The sequence below is a fragment of the Gigantopelta aegis genome, chromosome 5 (assembly GCF_016097555.1).
Source record: "Gigantopelta aegis isolate Gae_Host chromosome 5, Gae_host_genome, whole genome shotgun sequence".
Lineage (NCBI taxonomy): Eukaryota > Metazoa > Mollusca > Gastropoda > Neomphalida > Peltospiridae > Gigantopelta > Gigantopelta aegis.
Genome location: NC_054703.1, coordinates 4,317,301 through 4,336,480, shown reverse-complemented (window position 1 = coordinate 4,336,480; position 19,180 = coordinate 4,317,301). Strand labels below are relative to the sequence as shown.

Genomic DNA, 19,180 nt, shown 5'->3' with positions numbered 1-19,180 from the left:
TTTATCCTGACTGCATGCTTTTCTTGACCCTAAACCTAACCCACTTTCTCTGAAATAAATGACTCTTTATCCTGACTGCATGCTTTTCTTGACTCTAAACCTAACCCACTTTCTCTGAAATAAATGACTCTTTATCATTACTGTATGCTTTTCTTGACCCTAAACCTAACCCACTTTCTCCTAAATAAATGACTCTTTATCATTACTGTATGCTTTTCTTGACCCTAAACTTAACCCACTTTCTCTGAAATAAATGACTCTTTATCATTACTGTATGCTTTTCTTGACCCTAAACTTAACCCACTTTCTCTGAAATAAATGACTCTTGACTCTAAACCTAACCCACTTTCTCTGAAATAAATGACTCTTTATCATTACTGTATGCTTTTCTTGACCCTAAACCTAACCCACTTTCTCTGAAATAAATGACTATCATTACTGTATGCTTTTCTTGACCCTAAACCTAACCCATTTTCTTTCTTGGGGAGGCCCTCCATACCCCCTGTGGACTGTGGTTGCATTCAGCACACACATTGTAAATTCATATTCAATTCTATAGCGTCATACCCAAAAATTCTCTATCTGGCAGAAATGCTGGTATGTCACCTCATTATGATGTCATGTTACTAAATTTTAAATTATGTTTGTTCATGAAATGTTTACTTTTTCCAGGGTCAACCAGAGTGGAGGCCACCACTCCCCCTCAGTGCACCACCCTTTGTCTCACCCTGGCATTCCACAACAGGCTCCGCCCTCGGCCCCGCCCTCCATCACCCAGCCATCCATCTCGACGCAGGCTCAGGTATCGGCGGCACAGGGGGCGGCCCAAGTCGTGAGTGACATGTTTGTAAGTATTGTAGTAAAGATTTACTCTATTATACTTCAGGGGGCAGGCCAAGTCGTGAGTGACATGTTTGTAAATATTGTAATAAAGATTTACTCTGTTATACGTCAGGGGGGAGGGGCCCAAGTCGTGAGTGACATGTTAGTAAGTAGATTTACTCAGTTAAACTTCAGGGGGGAGGGGCCCAAGTCGTGAGTGACATGTTTGTAAGGATGGTAATTCTGACATACAGTCTCAGAGAGGAAACCTGCTACATTTTTCCATTGGTAGCAAGGTATCTTTCATATACACTATCTGACAGACAGGATAGCACATACCCCGGCCTTTGATAAATCAGTCGTGGTGCACTGGCTGGAACAAGGAATAGCCCACTGACGGGCATCGATCCTAGACAGACCATGCATCAGGCAAGTGCTTTATCACTGGCTGGAACAAGGAATAGCCCACTGACGGGCATCGATCCTAGACAGACCATGCATCAGGCAAGTGCTTTATCACTGGCTGGAACAAGGAATAACCCACTGACGGGCATCGATCCTAGACAGACCATGCATCAGGCAAGTGCTTTATCACTGGCTGGAACAAGGAATAACCCACTGACGGGCATCGATCCTAGACAGACCATGCATCAGGCAAGTGCTTTATCACTGGCTGGAACAAGGAATAGCCCACTGACGGGCATCGATCCTAGACAGACCATGCATCAAGCAAGTGCTTAATCATTGGGCTACGTCACAATGTGACAGTGTTATAAAATTATCTTATATGTAAAATTATTTTTGAAACGTAAATGAAAATACCCTGAGTGAGTGGTGGAATTCAGCTGATAACAAATTGTATGAAACCAGCTTTTTACACGAATCACTTGGTTTTTTTTACAGACTCCTGGCTCCGTATTCATAAACATACTTAAGTGAATGTATGATACTTATTTATGTGCTTTAGGTATGTATTTAGGTATCATACATTGACTTAAGTACGTTTATGAATACGGAGTCTGGACCCTAAGATCACTGTAAAGGGACATTCCTGATTTTGCGGCACTTTTTAACATGTTATCCACTAACAGATGATTTAACGATTGTGATTACATATCAAATATATTTTTCTGCATAAAATATTAGTGGCTGTATATTAAATGTGTTTCTGATCATTGTAATATTTGTATTAGGTTAGATTTCATCTTATTTTCTAAAATATTGTTTTTTCGTACGTACGAAATTATTTGAAGACAAAATCCAGTTTGGGCTTCTTACAAATATTAAGACGACCAGAAACACATTGAATATACATATACTGTTATATTAAAGAAGAAAATGTATTTAATATGTAAGTTTAATTGAGAACTATTTTATTAGTCGGAAACAGCTAACAATGGAGCAAACTCAGACAGGTCCCTTTAACCTTCACACTACTGGATTAATTTTTAACAAAAACCACATTGAGTGGGTACACGTTTATAATTTTTAACAAAAACCACATTGAGTGGGTACACGTTTATAATTTTTAACAAAAACCACATTGAGTGGGGTTTATAATTTTTAACAAAAACCACATTGAGTGGGTACACGTTTATAATTTTTAACAAAAACCACATTGAGTGGGTACACGTTTATAATTTTTAACAAAAACCACATTGAGTGGGTACACGTTTATAATTTTTGACAAAAACCACATTGAGTGGGTACACGTTTATAATTTTTAACAAAAACCACATTGAGTGGGTACACGTTTATAATTTTTGACAAAAACCACATTGAGTGGGTACACGTTTATAATTTTTGACAAAAACCACATTGAGTGGGTACACGTTTATAATTTTTGACAAAAACCACATTGAGTGGGTACACGTTTATAATTTTTGACAAAAACCACATTGAGTGGGTACACGTTTATAATTTTTAACAAAAACCACATTGAGTGGGTACACGTTTATAATTTTTAACAAAAACCACATTGAGTGGGTACACGTTTATAATTTTTAACAAAAACCACATTGAGTGGGTACACGTTTATAATTTTTGACAAAAACCACATTGAGTGGGTACACGTTTATAATTTTTGACAAAAACCACATTGAGTGGGTACACGTTTATAATTTTTAACAAAAACCACATTGAGTGGGTACACGTTTATAATTTTTAACAAAAACCACATTGAGTGGGTACACGTTTATAATTTTTGACAAAAACCACATTGAGTGGGTACACGTTTATAATTTTTGACAAAAACCACATTGAGTGGGTACACGTTTATAATTTTTCCTCACATATATTCATTTAAAATGTTTTATAAATACATAAAATAAAGTTCATGTTTGAGTATTATTTTCATGGGTTTTTCTAATTTTTATGATATTTTATATCGGTTAATACTGATTAAAATTAGGCAAAAAACCCCCAAAAAACGTGTACTTATGGCATTTGTGGCCAGCTGTCCAGTATTGAAAAGTTTATAATATTTTATAAAGAATTGCTGAATAAACAGAATGACAGAAAGTAAAATTCATTAGTTACAACCAATTAAATCTGCACTTGAGGACAAAATATCAGACAATAGTGGAAACAAAAGACAGAATGACCGGTCTGATCATATGACACATTTGGTGCCAAATAAGTGGTTTTTCAGTCGGAGTCAATAACAAATAAAATGTTTTCATTGCTCAAATAAAATATAACTTTTATTGTGTGTATCAAACATATAAATCGATACAGGTATGGAACAAAATAGAGGCTGTTATAAATACTGTTAAATTACGTTACGATAACTCTCGTAAGCTATTGAAGTTTTTCGTCGGTTGCTTTTCGTACACATAACGCGGCTTGTTTCCTTTGATCTCCAATGTGCAGAATATTGATTATTGTTGTGTGGAAAGAAAGTGCATTTGGAAATAGTGGAGATAGGTTCTGTAAAATATTGCAGGTTGCGGGAGAAATAAAGAGGGGCACAGAAAATTAAAGGAAGGCAGCAGAACGTGAAAGGAGGACGGAAAAATGCAGTAGCGGGGCGGGCTGCCCCGCTTAAATGGAGCAGCGAGAAGACTTGTTTCTTCGTAAAACAGAGCCCTGAATTGTACCAGTTACAATAACTGTGTTGCCTTTAATTTCAGACACATTCGGCTCAGGTTCAAGGTCAACAGCAGCAGTTTCAGAGATTAAAGGTCGAGGACGCACTGTCGTACCTAGATCAGGTGAAGCTGCAGTTTGGAAACCAGCCGCAAGTCTACAACGACTTCCTCGACATCATGAAGGAGTTCAAATCTCAGACGTTAGTATTCAGATCTCAGACGTTAGTATTCAACTCTCAGATGCTAGTATTCAAATCTTAGACGTTAGTATTCAGATCTCAGACGTTAGCATTCAGATCTCTGATGTTAGTATTCAGATCTCTGATGTTAGTATTCAAATCTCAGACGTTTTTAGTATTCAAATGTCTGACGTTAGTATTCAGATCTCAGACGTTAGTATTCAACTCTCAGACGTTAGTATTCAAATCTCAGATGTTAGTATTCAAATTTCAGATGTTAGTATTCAAATCTCAGACTTTAGTATTCAGATCTCAGATGTTAGTATTTAAATATTTGTTGTTAGTATTGAGATGTCTGCTTGAAATGTTTGACATTAGTATTGAAGTGTTTTATTTACAGCATTGATACGCCAGGTGTAATCAATCGCGTATCAAACCTCTTCAAAGGTCATCCTGACCTCATTGTGGGTTTCAACACCTTCCTACCACCTGGCTACAAGATCGAGGTCCAGTCTGAGGTCATCAACGTCCACCAGCCGGGTCAACAGGTCATCTCCATACAGCATTGTGTCACTCCCATTGCACCACAGAGTGTAAGTATCACCCCCATCGCAGTACAGAGTATCGTCATTCTGGGGTTAAAACCTTCTACATTGCACCACAGAGTGTAAGTGTCACCCCCATCATACCACAGAGTGTATGTGTCACCTCCATCGCACCACAGAGTGCATGTGTCACCCCCATCGCACCACAGAGTGTATGTGTCACCCCATCGCACCACAGAGTGTATGTGTCACCCCTATCACACCACAGTATGTGTCACCCACATCGCACCACAGAGTGTCACCCCATCGTACCACGGTATGTGTCACCCCATCACACCACAGAGTGTATGTGTCACCCACATCGCACCACAGTGTCACCCCATCGTACCACAGAGGGTATGTGTCACCCCATCACACCACAGAGTATGTCACCCCCATCGCACGACAGTAAGTGTCACCCCCCCTAACCCATCATAAACATATACATGTAAATGATTTCATAAATTCAAGGCGTTCACAAACAAAAAAAGAGAAAGGTTATGCAAACTATACTTCCGCGATGCACGCGTAAACAAAAACTATCGGTCTCGTCATTTTCCCGAGGCCTGCTTTAGCAGTATTCTCAGAATGTTTGTTGATTTATTTTGTTATTTTTATCTTTTTCAGAAACCCGTGCCCCATGTGCCCACCCCACCCGCCCACCCCGTAGCCCCTCCCCCACAGCATCATTCCTATCACCACTCGCCACGACAACCGGAACCGACGCCAGTTGTTCCTCAACCGCAACCGCAGACCCAACCCCCCCAACAACAGCACCCCCTCCCCCATGTCCCTCCACCCCAACCACCCCCACCACAAGCGCAACCACAGCAGCAGCCGCAGCAGCAGCCCCAAGCGAGTCAGCCGGTGGAGTTCAACCACGCCATCAACTACGTGAACAAGATCAAGGTAAGAAGTCGCGTGTTGTTCTCTTAAGTCAAATCGGCCAACATCCGTATCAGATATTCAAAATATTTGACTGTTTTAAAGTTGTTGAAACAAATTTTTAACTCTTATTACATGGTCAGCCAGAAATATACACATTATTTCTAGAGGTGTTATACACAAACATTTATAGATTTGTATATTTTTTGTTTTGTTTGTTTCTTTAGAATCGATTCCAGGGCCAGCCAGAAATCTACAAACAATTTCTCGAGATTCTACACACATACCAGAAAGAACAGCGCAACCTAAAGGAAGTGGGATCAGTACAGGTATGTTACCATGGTTACTGTTGGGGTGGGATCGGTACTGGTATGTTACCATGGTTACTAAACATTAGGGTGGGATCGGTACAGGTATGTTACCATGGTTACTGTTGGGGTGGGATTGGTAATGGTATGTTACCATGGTTACTGTTGGGGTGGGATCTGTACAGGTATGTTACTATGGTTACTGTTGGGGTGGGATCTGTACAGGTATGTTACCATGGTTACTGTTGGGGTGGGATCTCTACAGGTATGTTACCATGGTTATGGTTGGGGTGGGATCTGTACAGTTATGTTACCATGGTTACTGTTGAGGTGGGATATTTACAGATATGTTACCATGGTTATTCACAGGTTCTAGAATACGGTGGCCCAATGTCCGAGGCAAGTGTTTCTTTTTATTCGGTTATTTTGTCCGATCCCAATGGCAAGTGGTAAAAAAAACCGCTACCATTGTGATGAAATAACCATATGTTGGACACCAAATAGCCGTAGTTTAAAATGTGCTGGGGTGTCATTAAACAAACATTCCTTTCCTTTCTCTCACTATCTAGACCAAGTGTAGAAATAACCATATTGTAGACACCAAATAGCCGTAGTTTAAAATGTGCTGAGGTGTGTTTGAACAAACATTCCTTTCCTTTCTCTCACTATCTAGACCAAGTGTAGAAATAACCATATGTTAGACACCAAATAGCCGTAGTTTATAATGTGCTGAGGTGTCATTAAACAAACATTCCTTTCCTTTCTGTCACTATCTCGACCAAGTATAGAAATAACCATATTGTAGACACCAAATAGCCATAGTTTAAAATGTGCTGAGGTGTCGTTAAACAAACATTCCTTTCCTTTCTCTCACTATCTAGACCAAGTGTAGAAATCACCATATGTTAGACACCAAATAGCCGTAGTTTAAAATGTGCTGGGGTGTCATTAAACACACATTCCTTTCCTTTCTGTCACTATCTCGACCAAGTGTAGAAATAACCATATGTTAGACACCAAATAGCCGTAGTTTAAAATGTGCTGGGGTGTCATTAAACAAACATTCCTTTCCTTTCTGTCACTATCTCGACCAAGTGTAGAAATAACCATATGTTAGACACCAAATAGCCGTAGTTTAAAATGTGCTGAGGTGTTGTTAAACAAACATTCCTTTCCTTTCTGTCACTATCTATACCAAGTGTAGAAATAACCATATGTTAGACACCAAATAGCTGTAGTTTAAAATGTGCTGAGGTGTCGTTAAACAAACATTCCTTTCCTTTCTGTCACTGTCTCGACCAAGTGTAGAAATAACCATATGTTAGACACCAAATAGCCGTAGTTTAAAATGTGCTGGGGTGTCATTAAACAAACATTCCTTTCCTTTCTGTCACTATCTAGACCAAGTGTAGAAATAACCATATGTTAGACACCAAATAGCCGTAGTTTAAAATGTGCTGGGGTGTCATTAAACAAACATTCCTTTCCTTTCTGTCACTATCTCGACCAAGTGTAGAAATAACCATATGTTAGACACCAAATAGCCGTAGTTTAAAATGTGCTGAGGTGTTGTTAAACAAACATTCCTTTCCTTTCTGTCACTATCTATACCAAGTGTAGAAATAACCATATGTTAGACACCAAATAGCTGTAGTTTAAAATGTGCTGAGGTGTCGTTAAACAAACATTCCTTTCCTTTCTGTCACTGTCTCGACCAAGTGTAGAAATAACCATATGTTAGACACCAAATAGCCGTAGTTTAAAATGTGCTAAGGTGTCGTTAAACAAACATTCCTTTCCTTTCTGTCACTATTTCGACCAAGTGTAGAAATAACCATATGTTAGACACCAAATAGCCGTAGTTTAAAATGTGCTGAGGTGTTGTTAAACAAACATTCCTTTCCTTTCTCTCACTATCTATACCAAGTGTAGAAATAACCATATGTTAGACACCAAATAGTCGTAGTTTAAAATGTGCTGAGGTGTTGTTAAACAAACATTCCTTTCCTTTCTCTCACTATCTATACCAAGTGTCGAAATAACCATATGTTAGACACCAAATAGCCGTAGTTTAAAATGTGCTGAGGTGTCGTTAAACAAACATTCCTTTCCTTTCTGTCACTGTCTCGACCAAGTGTAGAAATAACCATATGTTAGACACCAAATAGCCGTAGTTTAAAATGTGCTGGGGTGTCATTAAACAAACATTCCTTTCCTTTCTGTCACTATCTAGACCAAGTGTAGAAATAACCATATGTTAGACACCAAATAGCCGTAGTTTAAAATGTGCTGGGGTGTCATTAAACAAACATTCCTTTCCTTTCTGTCACTATCTCGACCAAGTGTAGAAATAACCATATGTTAGACACCAAATAGCCGTAGTTTAAAATGTGCTGAGGTGTTGTTAAACAAACATTCCTTTCCTTTCTGTCACTATCTATACCAAGTGTAGAAATAACCATATGTTAGACACCAAATAGCTGTAGTTTAAAATGTGCTGAGGTGTCGTTAAACAAACATTCCTTTCCTTTCTGTCACTGTCTCGACCAAGTGTAGAAATAACCATATGTTAGACACCAAATAGCCGTAGTTTAAAATGTGCTAAGGTGTCGTTAAACAAACATTCCTTTCCTTTCTGTCACTATTTCGACCAAGTGTAGAAATAACCATATGTTAGACACCAAATAGCCGTAGTTTAAAATGTGCTGAGGTGTTGTTAAACAAACATTCCTTTCCTTTCTCTCACTATCTATACCAAGTGTAGAAATAACCATATGTTAGACACCAAATAGTCGTAGTTTAAAATGTGCTGAGGTGTTGTTAAACAAACATTCCTTTCCTTTCTCTCACTATCTATACCAAGTGTCGAAATAACCATATGTTAGACACCAAATAGCCGTAGTTTAAAATGTGCTGAGGTGTTGTTAAACAAACATTCCTTTCCTTTCTCTCACTATCTATACCAAGTGTAGAAATAACCATATGTTAGACAACAAATAGCCGTAGTTTAAAATGTACTGAGGTGTTGTTAAACAAACATTCCTTTCCTTTCTCTCACTATCTATACCAAGTGTAGAAATAACCATATGTTAGACACCAAATAGTCGTAGTTTAAAATGTGCTGAGGTGTTGTTAAACAAACATTCCTTTCCTTTCTCTCACTATCTATACCAAGTGTCGAAATAACCATATGTTAGACACCAAATAGCCGTAGTTTAAAATGTGCTGAGGTGTTGTTAAACAAACATTCCTTTCCTTTCTCTCACTATCTATACCAAGTGTAGAAATAACCATATGTTACCAAATAACAACACCTCAGCACATTTTATACTACGGCTAACAAATGCTTACAAGAGAATTATAAGATCATGGTTAAGATGTTTGTTTAACCTTTACGTTGTATTCTTGCAGGGCCTCGTTCCCCCGGGTTACAAGCCGCTGACGGAGGCGGAGGTGTATGCGAAGGTGGCCAAGTTGTTTCAGAACCAGGAAGACTTGCTCAACGAGTTCGGGCAGTTTCTACCCGATGCGAACGGCTCGTCCTCGTACCTCGCCGCTTACGTTAGCGTAAGTAACTTCACAGTAAGTGCATGACTCATTTCTTATACATAGTCTAGTGGTACTTCACAGTAAGTGCATGACTCATTTCTTATCCGTAGTCTAGTGGTACTTCACAGTAAGTGCATGACTCGTTTCTTATATGCAGTCTAATGGTACTTCACAGTAAGTGCATGACTCATTTCTTATATGTAGTCTAATGGTACTTCACAGTAAGTGCATGACTCATTTCTTATATGTAGTCTAATGGTACTTCACAGTAAGTGCATGACTCATTTCTTATATGTAGTCTAATGGTACTTCACAGTAAGTGCATGACTCATTTCTTATACGTAGTCTAATGGTACTTCACAGTAAGTGCATGACTCATTTCTTATATGTAGTCTAGTAAGTGCTCGAGTCATTTGTTATACGTAGTCCAGTGTTACGGATTCTTGTTGATTTGTGTTACGGATTCTTGTTGATTTGTGTTACGGATTCTTGTTGATTTGTGTTTTCTGTTTCTCTCAGAGCGACTCTGTGCTGGGCGTGCGTAACGACCACTCGTCCACAGTTAAGAAACCAGGTTTCAACAACAAGAACCAGTCGAGTAAGAGCAGTCAGATAAAACGAACGCTGTCTGGATCGCAGGGCCCTATCAAGGTGAGTTTAAAAGTGTCACTTGTAAGGGCCCAAATGGGGTGACTGGTGTCGATCATAGAGCCATATACACTTTTTAAAAGCCCAACAGCTGAAGTTAAACAGACATTCCTTTCCTTTTTATCACTATCTAGACAAAGTGCTGAAATAACCATGTTAGACACTAAATAACCGTAGTTAAACAAACATTCCTTTCCTTTCTCTCACTATCTAGACTGCGTGTAGTTTAAAATGTGTTGTTAAACCGACATTTCTTTACTTTCTCTGACTATCTAGACTGCGTGTAGTTTAAAATGTGTTGTTAAACCGACATTCCTTTCCTTTCTCTCACTATCTAGACTGCGTGTAGTTTAAAATGTGTTGTTAAACCGACATTTCTTTACTTTCTCTGACTATCTAGACCGCGTGTAGTTTAAAATGTGTTGTTAAACCGACATTCCTTTCCTCTGTTTCAGAAGCTCAAGACGAGCCACCTGAAGGACATCTCACTGGCGGAGGCTGGCAAATACGGGACACTCAACGAGTTCGCCTTCTTCGACAAGGTCGGTACAACACACGTTTGCCGGTAATAGTCATGTCGTCATGTGGTAATAGTTATGTGTGGTAATAGTCACATGCAGTAATACATCTCGCTGGCGAAGGCCGGGAATTACGGAACACCAGGGAATAATTTGTACAGAAAAAAATGGTTAGCAGTTGCTGGTAATCATTTTGTGATTTGATTAGCACATTTGTAAATTTAATTAGCGGTTTCCACGTAGGCTCAAGCATGTAAGTTATGGACAGCACAATGAATCCCTTGAGAGCCCAAGAGGTTTTGTGATCTACATGTCTTCAGGATGCATTCTAAGCAATAAGATATACTGCGGAGTGTGAATAAACAGTGCTCTACAATGGGAGTAAAATACTCGCCATGGCCACTAAAAACATTCCCTGGCGTCTAAAAAATAAAATCACATTCGCCAGTTGGCGACTGTCCAATAATTTTACTTTAATCTGTAAACAAAACTGGACATCGGAAAACACAGTCGACCAGTGACAATTTATCTTCCATAAAACATGTTTTCTATCGGTAGTTTTTTGGAGAAAAAAAATAAAAGTTTGAGACAAGTTAATCGAACTACAGTGCTGTCCGGTGTATCGGCGCACCTAAGCTTTCAAGGACCATTTTCTATGTGAACATTGTGAAATATTTAATAAAATGCGTCTCTCACCAATGAAGAAGTGCATAATCTGAAATACACTACAAACTGTTTTATGTCTGTAGTAAATAAACATTTTAAAATAGTGCATAAATATAGGCACCCCCTTGTATCCAAAACGATTTGCATGTCCGGTGATTCAGTGCAGTAGATGTAGATCATTGACCCCGCTATTTATAAACCGCCCATGACCTCACTTTTAGCCCTTAAACGCTACACTATTGTCCCAGAATTATTTTAGTACTTTTTTGTTTTGTCTTGTTAAAAATATTACTATGCAAATGAACGATCACATATGACCCATCTCATGATCAGTTTCGGAATCGTTTTCTTGAGTGGTACAGTACTGCAGATGCATACATGTTCATTGTCATGCATGGCCAAGATGCCTACATGGATTTTATTTTTCTCGGGTAGATTGTGCACACACGTGGATCTTATTTCGCTTTTATTTTTTATAACAATGTGACAATTGTGAACTGGAATGACTGTCATTTAAGGTGTAACATATTCGTTTTGTTTGCATTTGTCTGTTTTCTTTTTCGGTTTAAATAAAAAATAACCGAACGAAAATAATTACATTTATACTGTTTACTATAATTTTTAAAATGCGGGAAAAGTGTTTTTAGACTGGTTTTAACATTCTTAATATCAATAAGGATGACCTACTTATAACGTTTATAAACACGAAAACAGGTGAATGATTTATTTTGAAATTATTATATAATGATTGATAATTCTGAAAAAAAAATTAATTGCACCCTTAACAATAAATATGTTGATACTTGATTAACCATTGAAAAAGGAATTGAACTTTAATTCGTTAAAAACTCCGACAACATGACAACTTCCTAAGCATACTTAAGCAAAATACCAAGTGCGCCGATACACTGGACACGGTTATATGAATAACGGTGACGTTAAGGGAGGTAATAATTCGTTATGATGTTATCTCCCTTAACTTGAATTTCAAGCATTTGGAAATAATTCAGCCCCAGTTCAGTTTTGGACCAAGTTGCTCCTGTCCCATTTAGAGCCAGGTTCTATTTATGTTTTAAAATGAGATTGTTGAATCACTGTGTGTCTTTACTTGTCTGTTTCAAACTCAAACGTTAATTATATATGCGTTATTCTGCGCTCCAATCGTGTCGTGCTTATCGTGATAACGGGTCCCTCCATGATAACGACGTTTCCGGTCATGAATGTTGTTGTAATCACGTCGGAAGTTATGTTCACCGGTGTAGTTTGAAAACATGTTTATATTTTCATTCTCGACTTTAGATGGCTTTAAAGACACAACTATTTACAAAACAGTATTTACTGATTTACAAGGCAGTATGTGACGAAAATAAATATTATTTAAACAAAAAGTAAGGTAGCTGATTGGTAACTACTAGTAACACGTTGGAGCCTGGTAATTATTATCACAATGCTTTTATTTAACTGCAATTTAAATGCATATCTTAGCAGTGCCATTAAAATAGGAATTCGCTTAATTTCGTTTAATAAAATTATTGGGTACGGAATTTGATAATGATAGTTAATAGTCCTTCACTGTTTTGGTGGAACCGGACACAAACAGTAACATATAATTACTATTTGACAACTAGGAATCATCTCTTCACAAGTTCATTCGAATGCAGTCCTAATAACAAATATGGCATTAGTAATGTGCCGTAAAATGGCAGACGAATCAATTTAATGACAAGTATATATTAGCTGGCTACTAAATGTAAGTGGCTGGCGACTAAAACTTTATACTTTACTGGCCAGGGAAGAGTAAATTTGAACTTGCTTTGTAGAGCACTGATAAATCATCATTTGATGTGTACCTTAATAAAATGATTTGTGTACCTTGATTGAAAGTTCCAATGTTATCAGTTTTGATGTACATGCTAAGTATTAGAGGACGTATCCACTTCTCCCTTGGGTCAATTTCGCGAATCCACGCGTTTACCGTTATTTTTAGAACAAAGATAGTCAACTAGCGGTATTAATTCCGAGTTTTACCGAATTCACGTGACATCATTGAAATTTCGATTGAATACTGAATGTGACATTCTAACATTAAATTATTCAAGCCGAACTTTGCCGGTTCCGGTAATAATCACGTGGTAACAGTCACATGTGGTAATAGTCACATGCAGTAATATATATATATCGCTGGTGGAGGCAGGGAAATACGGGATACTTAACAAGTTCACCTTCTTCGATAAGGTTGGTACAACACACGTTTCCGGTAATAGTTACGAGTGGTGATAGTCACATGTGGTGTTAGTCATGTGTTGGTAGTTACATGTGGTAATAGTCACATGCAGTAATAGCTGCATGTGGTGATAGTCACATGCAGTAATAGCTGCATGCAGTAATAGCCACATGTGATAGTCACATGCAGTAATACCTGCATCTGGTAATAGCCACATGCAGTAAGTTACATGCAGTAATAGCCGCCTGCAGTAAGTCACATGCAGTAATAGCTGCATGTGGTAATAGTCACATGTGGTAATGGTCACATGCAGTAATAGCCGCATGTGGTAATAACCGCATGTGGTAATAGCCGCATTTGGTAATAGCCGCATGCGGTAATAGTCACATGCAGTAATAGCCGCATGTGGTAATAGCCGCCTTTGGTAATAGCCGCATTTGGTAATAGCCGCATGTGGTAATAGCCGCATGTGGTAATAGCCACATTTGGTAATAGCCGCATGTGGTAATAGTCACATGCAGTAATAGCCGCATGTGGTAATAGCCGCATTTGGTAATAGCTGCATGTGGTAATAGTCACATGCAGTAATAGCCGCATGTGGTAATAGCCGCATGTGGTAATAGTCACATGCAGTAATAGCCACATGCAGTAATAGCCGCATGTGGTAATAGTCACATGCAGTAATAGCCGCATGCGGTAATAACTGCATGTGGTAATAGTCGCATGTGGTAATAGTCACATGCGGTAATACCCGCATGTGGTAATAGCTTCGTGCAGTAAAAGTCACATGCGATAATAGTCACGTGTGGTAATAGTCGCATGCTATTGTATTGTTTATTTATTGTTGCGTGTTTTAGTTGCGAAAAGTGTTAAGCTATCAGGAGATGTTCAACAACTGCCTGTGATGTCTTGTGAACTAGGAAATGATTGTTTATTTATTTATCGTTGCATGTTTTAGGTGCAGAAAGCGTTACAGTATATTGTAGATTGAACTAGTAATAATTATTTATTTATTTATATTTGCGTGTTTCAGGTGCGGAAGGCGTTACGCTATCAGGAAGTGTACGACAACTTCCTGCGATGTCTCGTGCTCTTCAACCAGGAAGTGATCTCCAGGTCGGAGGTCGTGCAGCTGGTACAGAACTTTCTCGGGTAAATAAGTGTTTATTGTTTATTATGACACAATTTAAATTACAGGGATATAGTTTGTTGGTTTAGCGACACCACTAGAACACATTGATTTAGTCATATAGTTCTTACCGAACTTCACAATTTGTCACCCACAGCTAAATTTTAAAAAAATGCCGTAAGTGAAACAGCCCACCGATGGAAATTTTATGCCTGCCTATGGCAGTTTTTTTCTAATAAGAGTGACTTGCATAACTGAAAGGTTGTTTTGTTGTATGTAGACATATTTCAAATCTACTAATGTTAAATACTGGCATATAATGTATGCCAAGTGTATCATTTTGCTGTTATTCAATAGCTTTACCGATGGCAGTGATGGTTGTTTAAAAATGTATTAAACTCGCTTTCGAACATTAGATACATTTTAAAACGACTCGTTGTGAGATAAATGGTATCTAACGGCCACTCCTGTATTATTCTCTATATAATGAATGAATGAATGTTTAACGACACCCCAGCACCAAAAATATATCGGCTATTGGGTGTCAAACTATGGTAAAAGCAAAACAAATTTGATAATCAACATCAGTATAAAAATTCAACAGTTAATATTCTCTATATAAACGACTCGTTGTGAGATAAATGGTATCTAACGGCCACTCCTGTATTATTCTCTATATAAACGACTCGTTGTGAGATAAATGGTATCTTAACGGCCACTCCTGTATTATTCTCTATATAAACGACTCGTTGTGAGATAAATGGTATTTTAACGGCCACTCCTGTATTATTCTCTATATAAATGACTCGTTGTGAGATAAATGGTATGTAACGGCCATTCCTGTATTATTCTCTATAAATGGTATTTAACGGCCACTCCTGTACTATTCTCTATAAATGGTATCTAACGGCCGCTCCTGTACTATTCTCTATAAATGGTATCTAACGGCCGCTCCTGTACTATTCTCTATAAATGGTATCTAACGGCCGCTCCTGTACTATTCTCTATAAATGGTATCTAACGGCCGCTCCTGTACTATTCTCTATAAATGGTATCTAACGGCCGCTCCTGTACTATTCTCTATAAATGGTATCTAACGGCCGCTCCTGTACTATTCTCTATAAATGGTATCTAACGGCCGCTCCTGTACTATTCTCTATATAAACGACTCGTTGTGAGATAAATGGTATCTAACGGCCATTCCTGTATTATTCTCTATAAATGGTATCTAACGGCCGCTCCTGTACTATTCTCTATAAATGGTATCTAACGGCCGCTCCTGTACTATTCTCTATAAATGGTATCTAACGGCCACTCCTGTATTATTCTCTATATAAACGACTCGTTGTGAGATAAATGGTATCTAACGGCCATTCCTGTATTATTCTCTATAAATGGTATCTAACGGCCGCTCCTGTACTATTCTCTATAAATGGTATCTAACGGTCGCTCCTGTACTATTCTCTATAAATGGTATCTAACGGCCGCTCCTGTACTATTCTCTATAAATGGTATCTAACGGCCGCTCCTGTACTATTCTCTATAAATGGTATCTAACGGCCGCTCCTGTACTATTCTCTATAAATGGTATCTAACGGCCACTCCTGTATCATTCTTTATTTATGAGTTTGACATTTTGTTGTTATTTGTTTTGACAGGAAATTTCCCGAACTCTTCAAGTGGTTCAAAGATTTCCTCGGCTACAAGGAGTCGGGCGGCAGTGTGGAGTCCATTTCTCAGAATGCCGTCAAGGAACGAATCAGTGGAGACCTTGCTATGGATATTGGTAAGTAATAAACACCCTCCCCCTTCCTCTACCGGGTCTGCCCTGTATAAACTCTTGTGTGAGTTTTAATTGTGATTTCTCAGAATGCCGTCAAGGAACGAATCAGAGGAGACCTCGCTATGGATATTGGTAAGTAATAAACACCCTCCCCCTTCCTCTACCGGGTCTGCCCTGTATAAACTCTTGTGTGAGTTTTAATTGTGATTTCTCAGAATGCCGTCAAGGAACGAATCAGTGGAGACCTCGCTATGGATATTGTTAAGTAATAAACACTCTCCCCCTTCCTCTACTGGTTCTGCTCTGTATAAACTCTTGTGTGAGTTTTAATTGTGATTTCTCAGAATGCCGTCAAGGAACGAATCAGTGGAGACCTCGCTATGGATATTGTTAAGTAATAAACACCCTCCCCCTTCCTCTACCGGGTCTGCTCTGTATAAACTCTTGTGTGAGTTTTAATTGTGATTTCTCAGAATGCCGTCAAGGAACGAATCAGTGGAGACCTCGCTATGGATATTGTTAAGTAATAAACACCCTCCCCCTTCCTCTACCGGGTCTGCTCTGTATAAACTCTTGTGTGAGTTTTAATTGTGATTTCTCAGAATGCCGTCAAGGAACGAATCAGAGGAGACCTCGCTATGGATATTGGTAAGTAATAAACACCCTCCCCCTTCCTCTGCCGGGTCTGCTCTGTATAAACTCTTGTGTGAGTTTAATTGTGATTTCTCAGAATGCCGTCAAGGAACGAATCAGAGGAGACCTCGCTATGGATATTGGTAAGTAATAAACACCCTCCCCCTTCCTCTACCGGGTCTGCTCTGTATAAACTCTTGTGTGAGTTTTAATTGTGATTTCTCAGAATGCCGTCAAGGAACGAATCAGTGGAGATCTTGTTATGGATATTGGTAAGTAATAAACACTAACCCCCTTCCTCTACCGGGTCTGCTCTGTATAAACTCTTGTGTGAGTTTTAATTGTGATTTCTCAGAATGCCGTCATGGAACGAATCAGTGGAGATCTTGTTATGGATATTGGTAAGTAATAAACAACCTCTCCCCCTCCACCCACTACCGGGCCTGCCCTGTACAAACTCCTGTGTGAGTTTTAACTCTGATTTCTTAGAACTTTGTCACAGAACGAATCATTGGAGAACTCACTATGGATATTGGTAAGTCATAAACACCCCCTCCCCCTCCATCCTCTACTGGGTTTACCCTGTACAAACTCATTATCTATCCTTGATGACATGTTTGTGTGTATTTTCAGATTTTGCCACGTGTAAGCGTTACGGTGCCAGTTACCGGGCCCTGCCCAAGTCGTACTACCAGCCCAAGTGTTCTGGAAGGACGGCGCTCTGTAAGGAGGTTAGTATGGATCACGGCATTGAAGTAGCATCAAAAAAACATTCCTTTCCTTTCCAAACCAAGCTTCTAAAAACATTAACATGATGTTTGACAACCGTAGTTTAAAATGTGCTGTGTTTAGATTTCTTTATTTATGTGTGACAAGTTTTAACTCTCTCTCTCTCTCTCTCTCTCTCTCTCTCTCTCTGTCTCTTATCTATCTATCTATCTATCTCTCTTATCTATCTATCTATCTATCTATCTTATCTATCTATCTATCTTATCTATCTTATCTGTCTATCTATCTTATCTATCTATCTATCTATCTATCTTATCTTATCTATCTTATCTATCTATCTATCTATCTATCTATCTATCTTTTCTCTCTCTCTCTCTCTATCTATCTATCTATCTCTATCTCTCTAAATAACGTTACGTTTGATGTAAAAAAAAGCCAGAGTTTAATAACATAAAACATTTCTTTCATTTTCTGGTTTACAGGTTTTAAATAACACGTGGGTTTCCTTCCCCTCCTGGTCGGAAGATTCCACTTTTGTCACGTCACGCAAAACACAATACGAGGAGCATATCTATAGATGTGAGGATGAGCGATTTGAGGTACGGTAACTTGCTATTAATGGAAAAATTTAGTGGGTTTCCTCTCCAAGATTATATGTCAAAATTACCAAATGTTTGACATCCAATAGCCGGTAATTAAATCAGTGTGCTCTAGTGTGTCGATAAAACAAAATAAACTTTTAAGTCTGCAGTGGAGTGTTCATTTCATTTCAACTTATTTCTGTGCTTATTTCCAATTAAGGTTCAAGCACACTGTCCTGGGCACACACCTCAGCTATCTGGGCTGTCAGTCTAGGACAGTGGGTTAGTTGTTAGTGAGAGAAAAGAGGGTGTAGTGGCCTTACACCTACCCATTGAGTTGTTAAAACTCACTCTGGGTGGAAGCTGGTAACGGGCTGTGAACCCAGTACCTACCAGCCTTATGTTTGATGGCTTGACCACGATGCCATCGAGGCCGGTACCGGGCTGTGAACCCAGTACCTACCAGCCTTATGTCAGATGGCTTAACCATGATGCCATTGAGGCCGGTACTGGGCTGTGAACCCAGTACCTATCAGCCTTATGTCAGATGGCTTAACCATGACGCCATTGAGGCCGGTACCGGGCTGTGAACCCAGTACCTACCAGCCTTATGTCAGATGGCTTAACCATGACGTCATTGAGGCCAGTACCGGGCTGTGAACCCAGTACCTACCAGCCTTATGTCAGATGGCTTAACCATGACGCCATTGAGGCCGGTACCGGGCTGTGAACCCAGTACCTACCAGCCTTATGTCAGATGGCTTAACCATGACGCCATTGAGGCCGGTACCGGGCTGTGAACCCAGTACCTACCAGCCTTATGTCAGATGGCTTAACTACGACGCCACCGAGG

The 19,180-nt window shown here is 39.0% G+C and overlaps 1 protein-coding gene across 5 annotated transcripts in view; it reads left to right on the top strand.

The window, feature by feature from the left end:
- Nucleotides 1-19,180, top strand: part of LOC121373214 (paired amphipathic helix protein Sin3a-like) — a 69,797-nt gene that overhangs the window by 24,982 nt on the left and 25,635 nt on the right. For 3 of the 5 annotated variants that reach the window (XR_005958042.1, XM_041499698.1, XM_041499701.1), the window contains 12 exons: nucleotides 673-847; nucleotides 3,954-4,111; nucleotides 4,491-4,683; nucleotides 5,302-5,583; nucleotides 5,787-5,888; nucleotides 9,279-9,449; nucleotides 9,936-10,067; nucleotides 10,520-10,606; nucleotides 14,506-14,624; nucleotides 16,260-16,387; nucleotides 17,651-17,748; nucleotides 18,229-18,345. Coding sequence is in view for 4 of the 5 variants with exons in the window: in XM_041499698.1 (XP_041355632.1) it covers nucleotides 673-847; nucleotides 3,954-4,111; nucleotides 4,491-4,683; nucleotides 5,302-5,583; nucleotides 5,787-5,888; nucleotides 9,279-9,449; nucleotides 9,936-10,067; nucleotides 10,520-10,606; nucleotides 14,506-14,624; nucleotides 16,260-16,387; nucleotides 17,651-17,748; nucleotides 18,229-18,345 (1,762 nt within the window). In the remaining variant the exon portion in view is untranslated. Of the gene's footprint in view, nucleotides 1-672; nucleotides 848-1,031; nucleotides 1,051-3,953; nucleotides 4,112-4,490; nucleotides 4,684-5,301; nucleotides 5,584-5,786; nucleotides 5,889-9,278; nucleotides 9,450-9,935; nucleotides 10,068-10,519; nucleotides 10,607-14,505; nucleotides 14,625-16,259; nucleotides 16,388-17,650; nucleotides 17,749-18,228; nucleotides 18,346-19,180 lie in introns of those variants that run through there. The other 2 variants (XM_041499700.1, XM_041499702.1) reach the window with 2 other exon arrangements.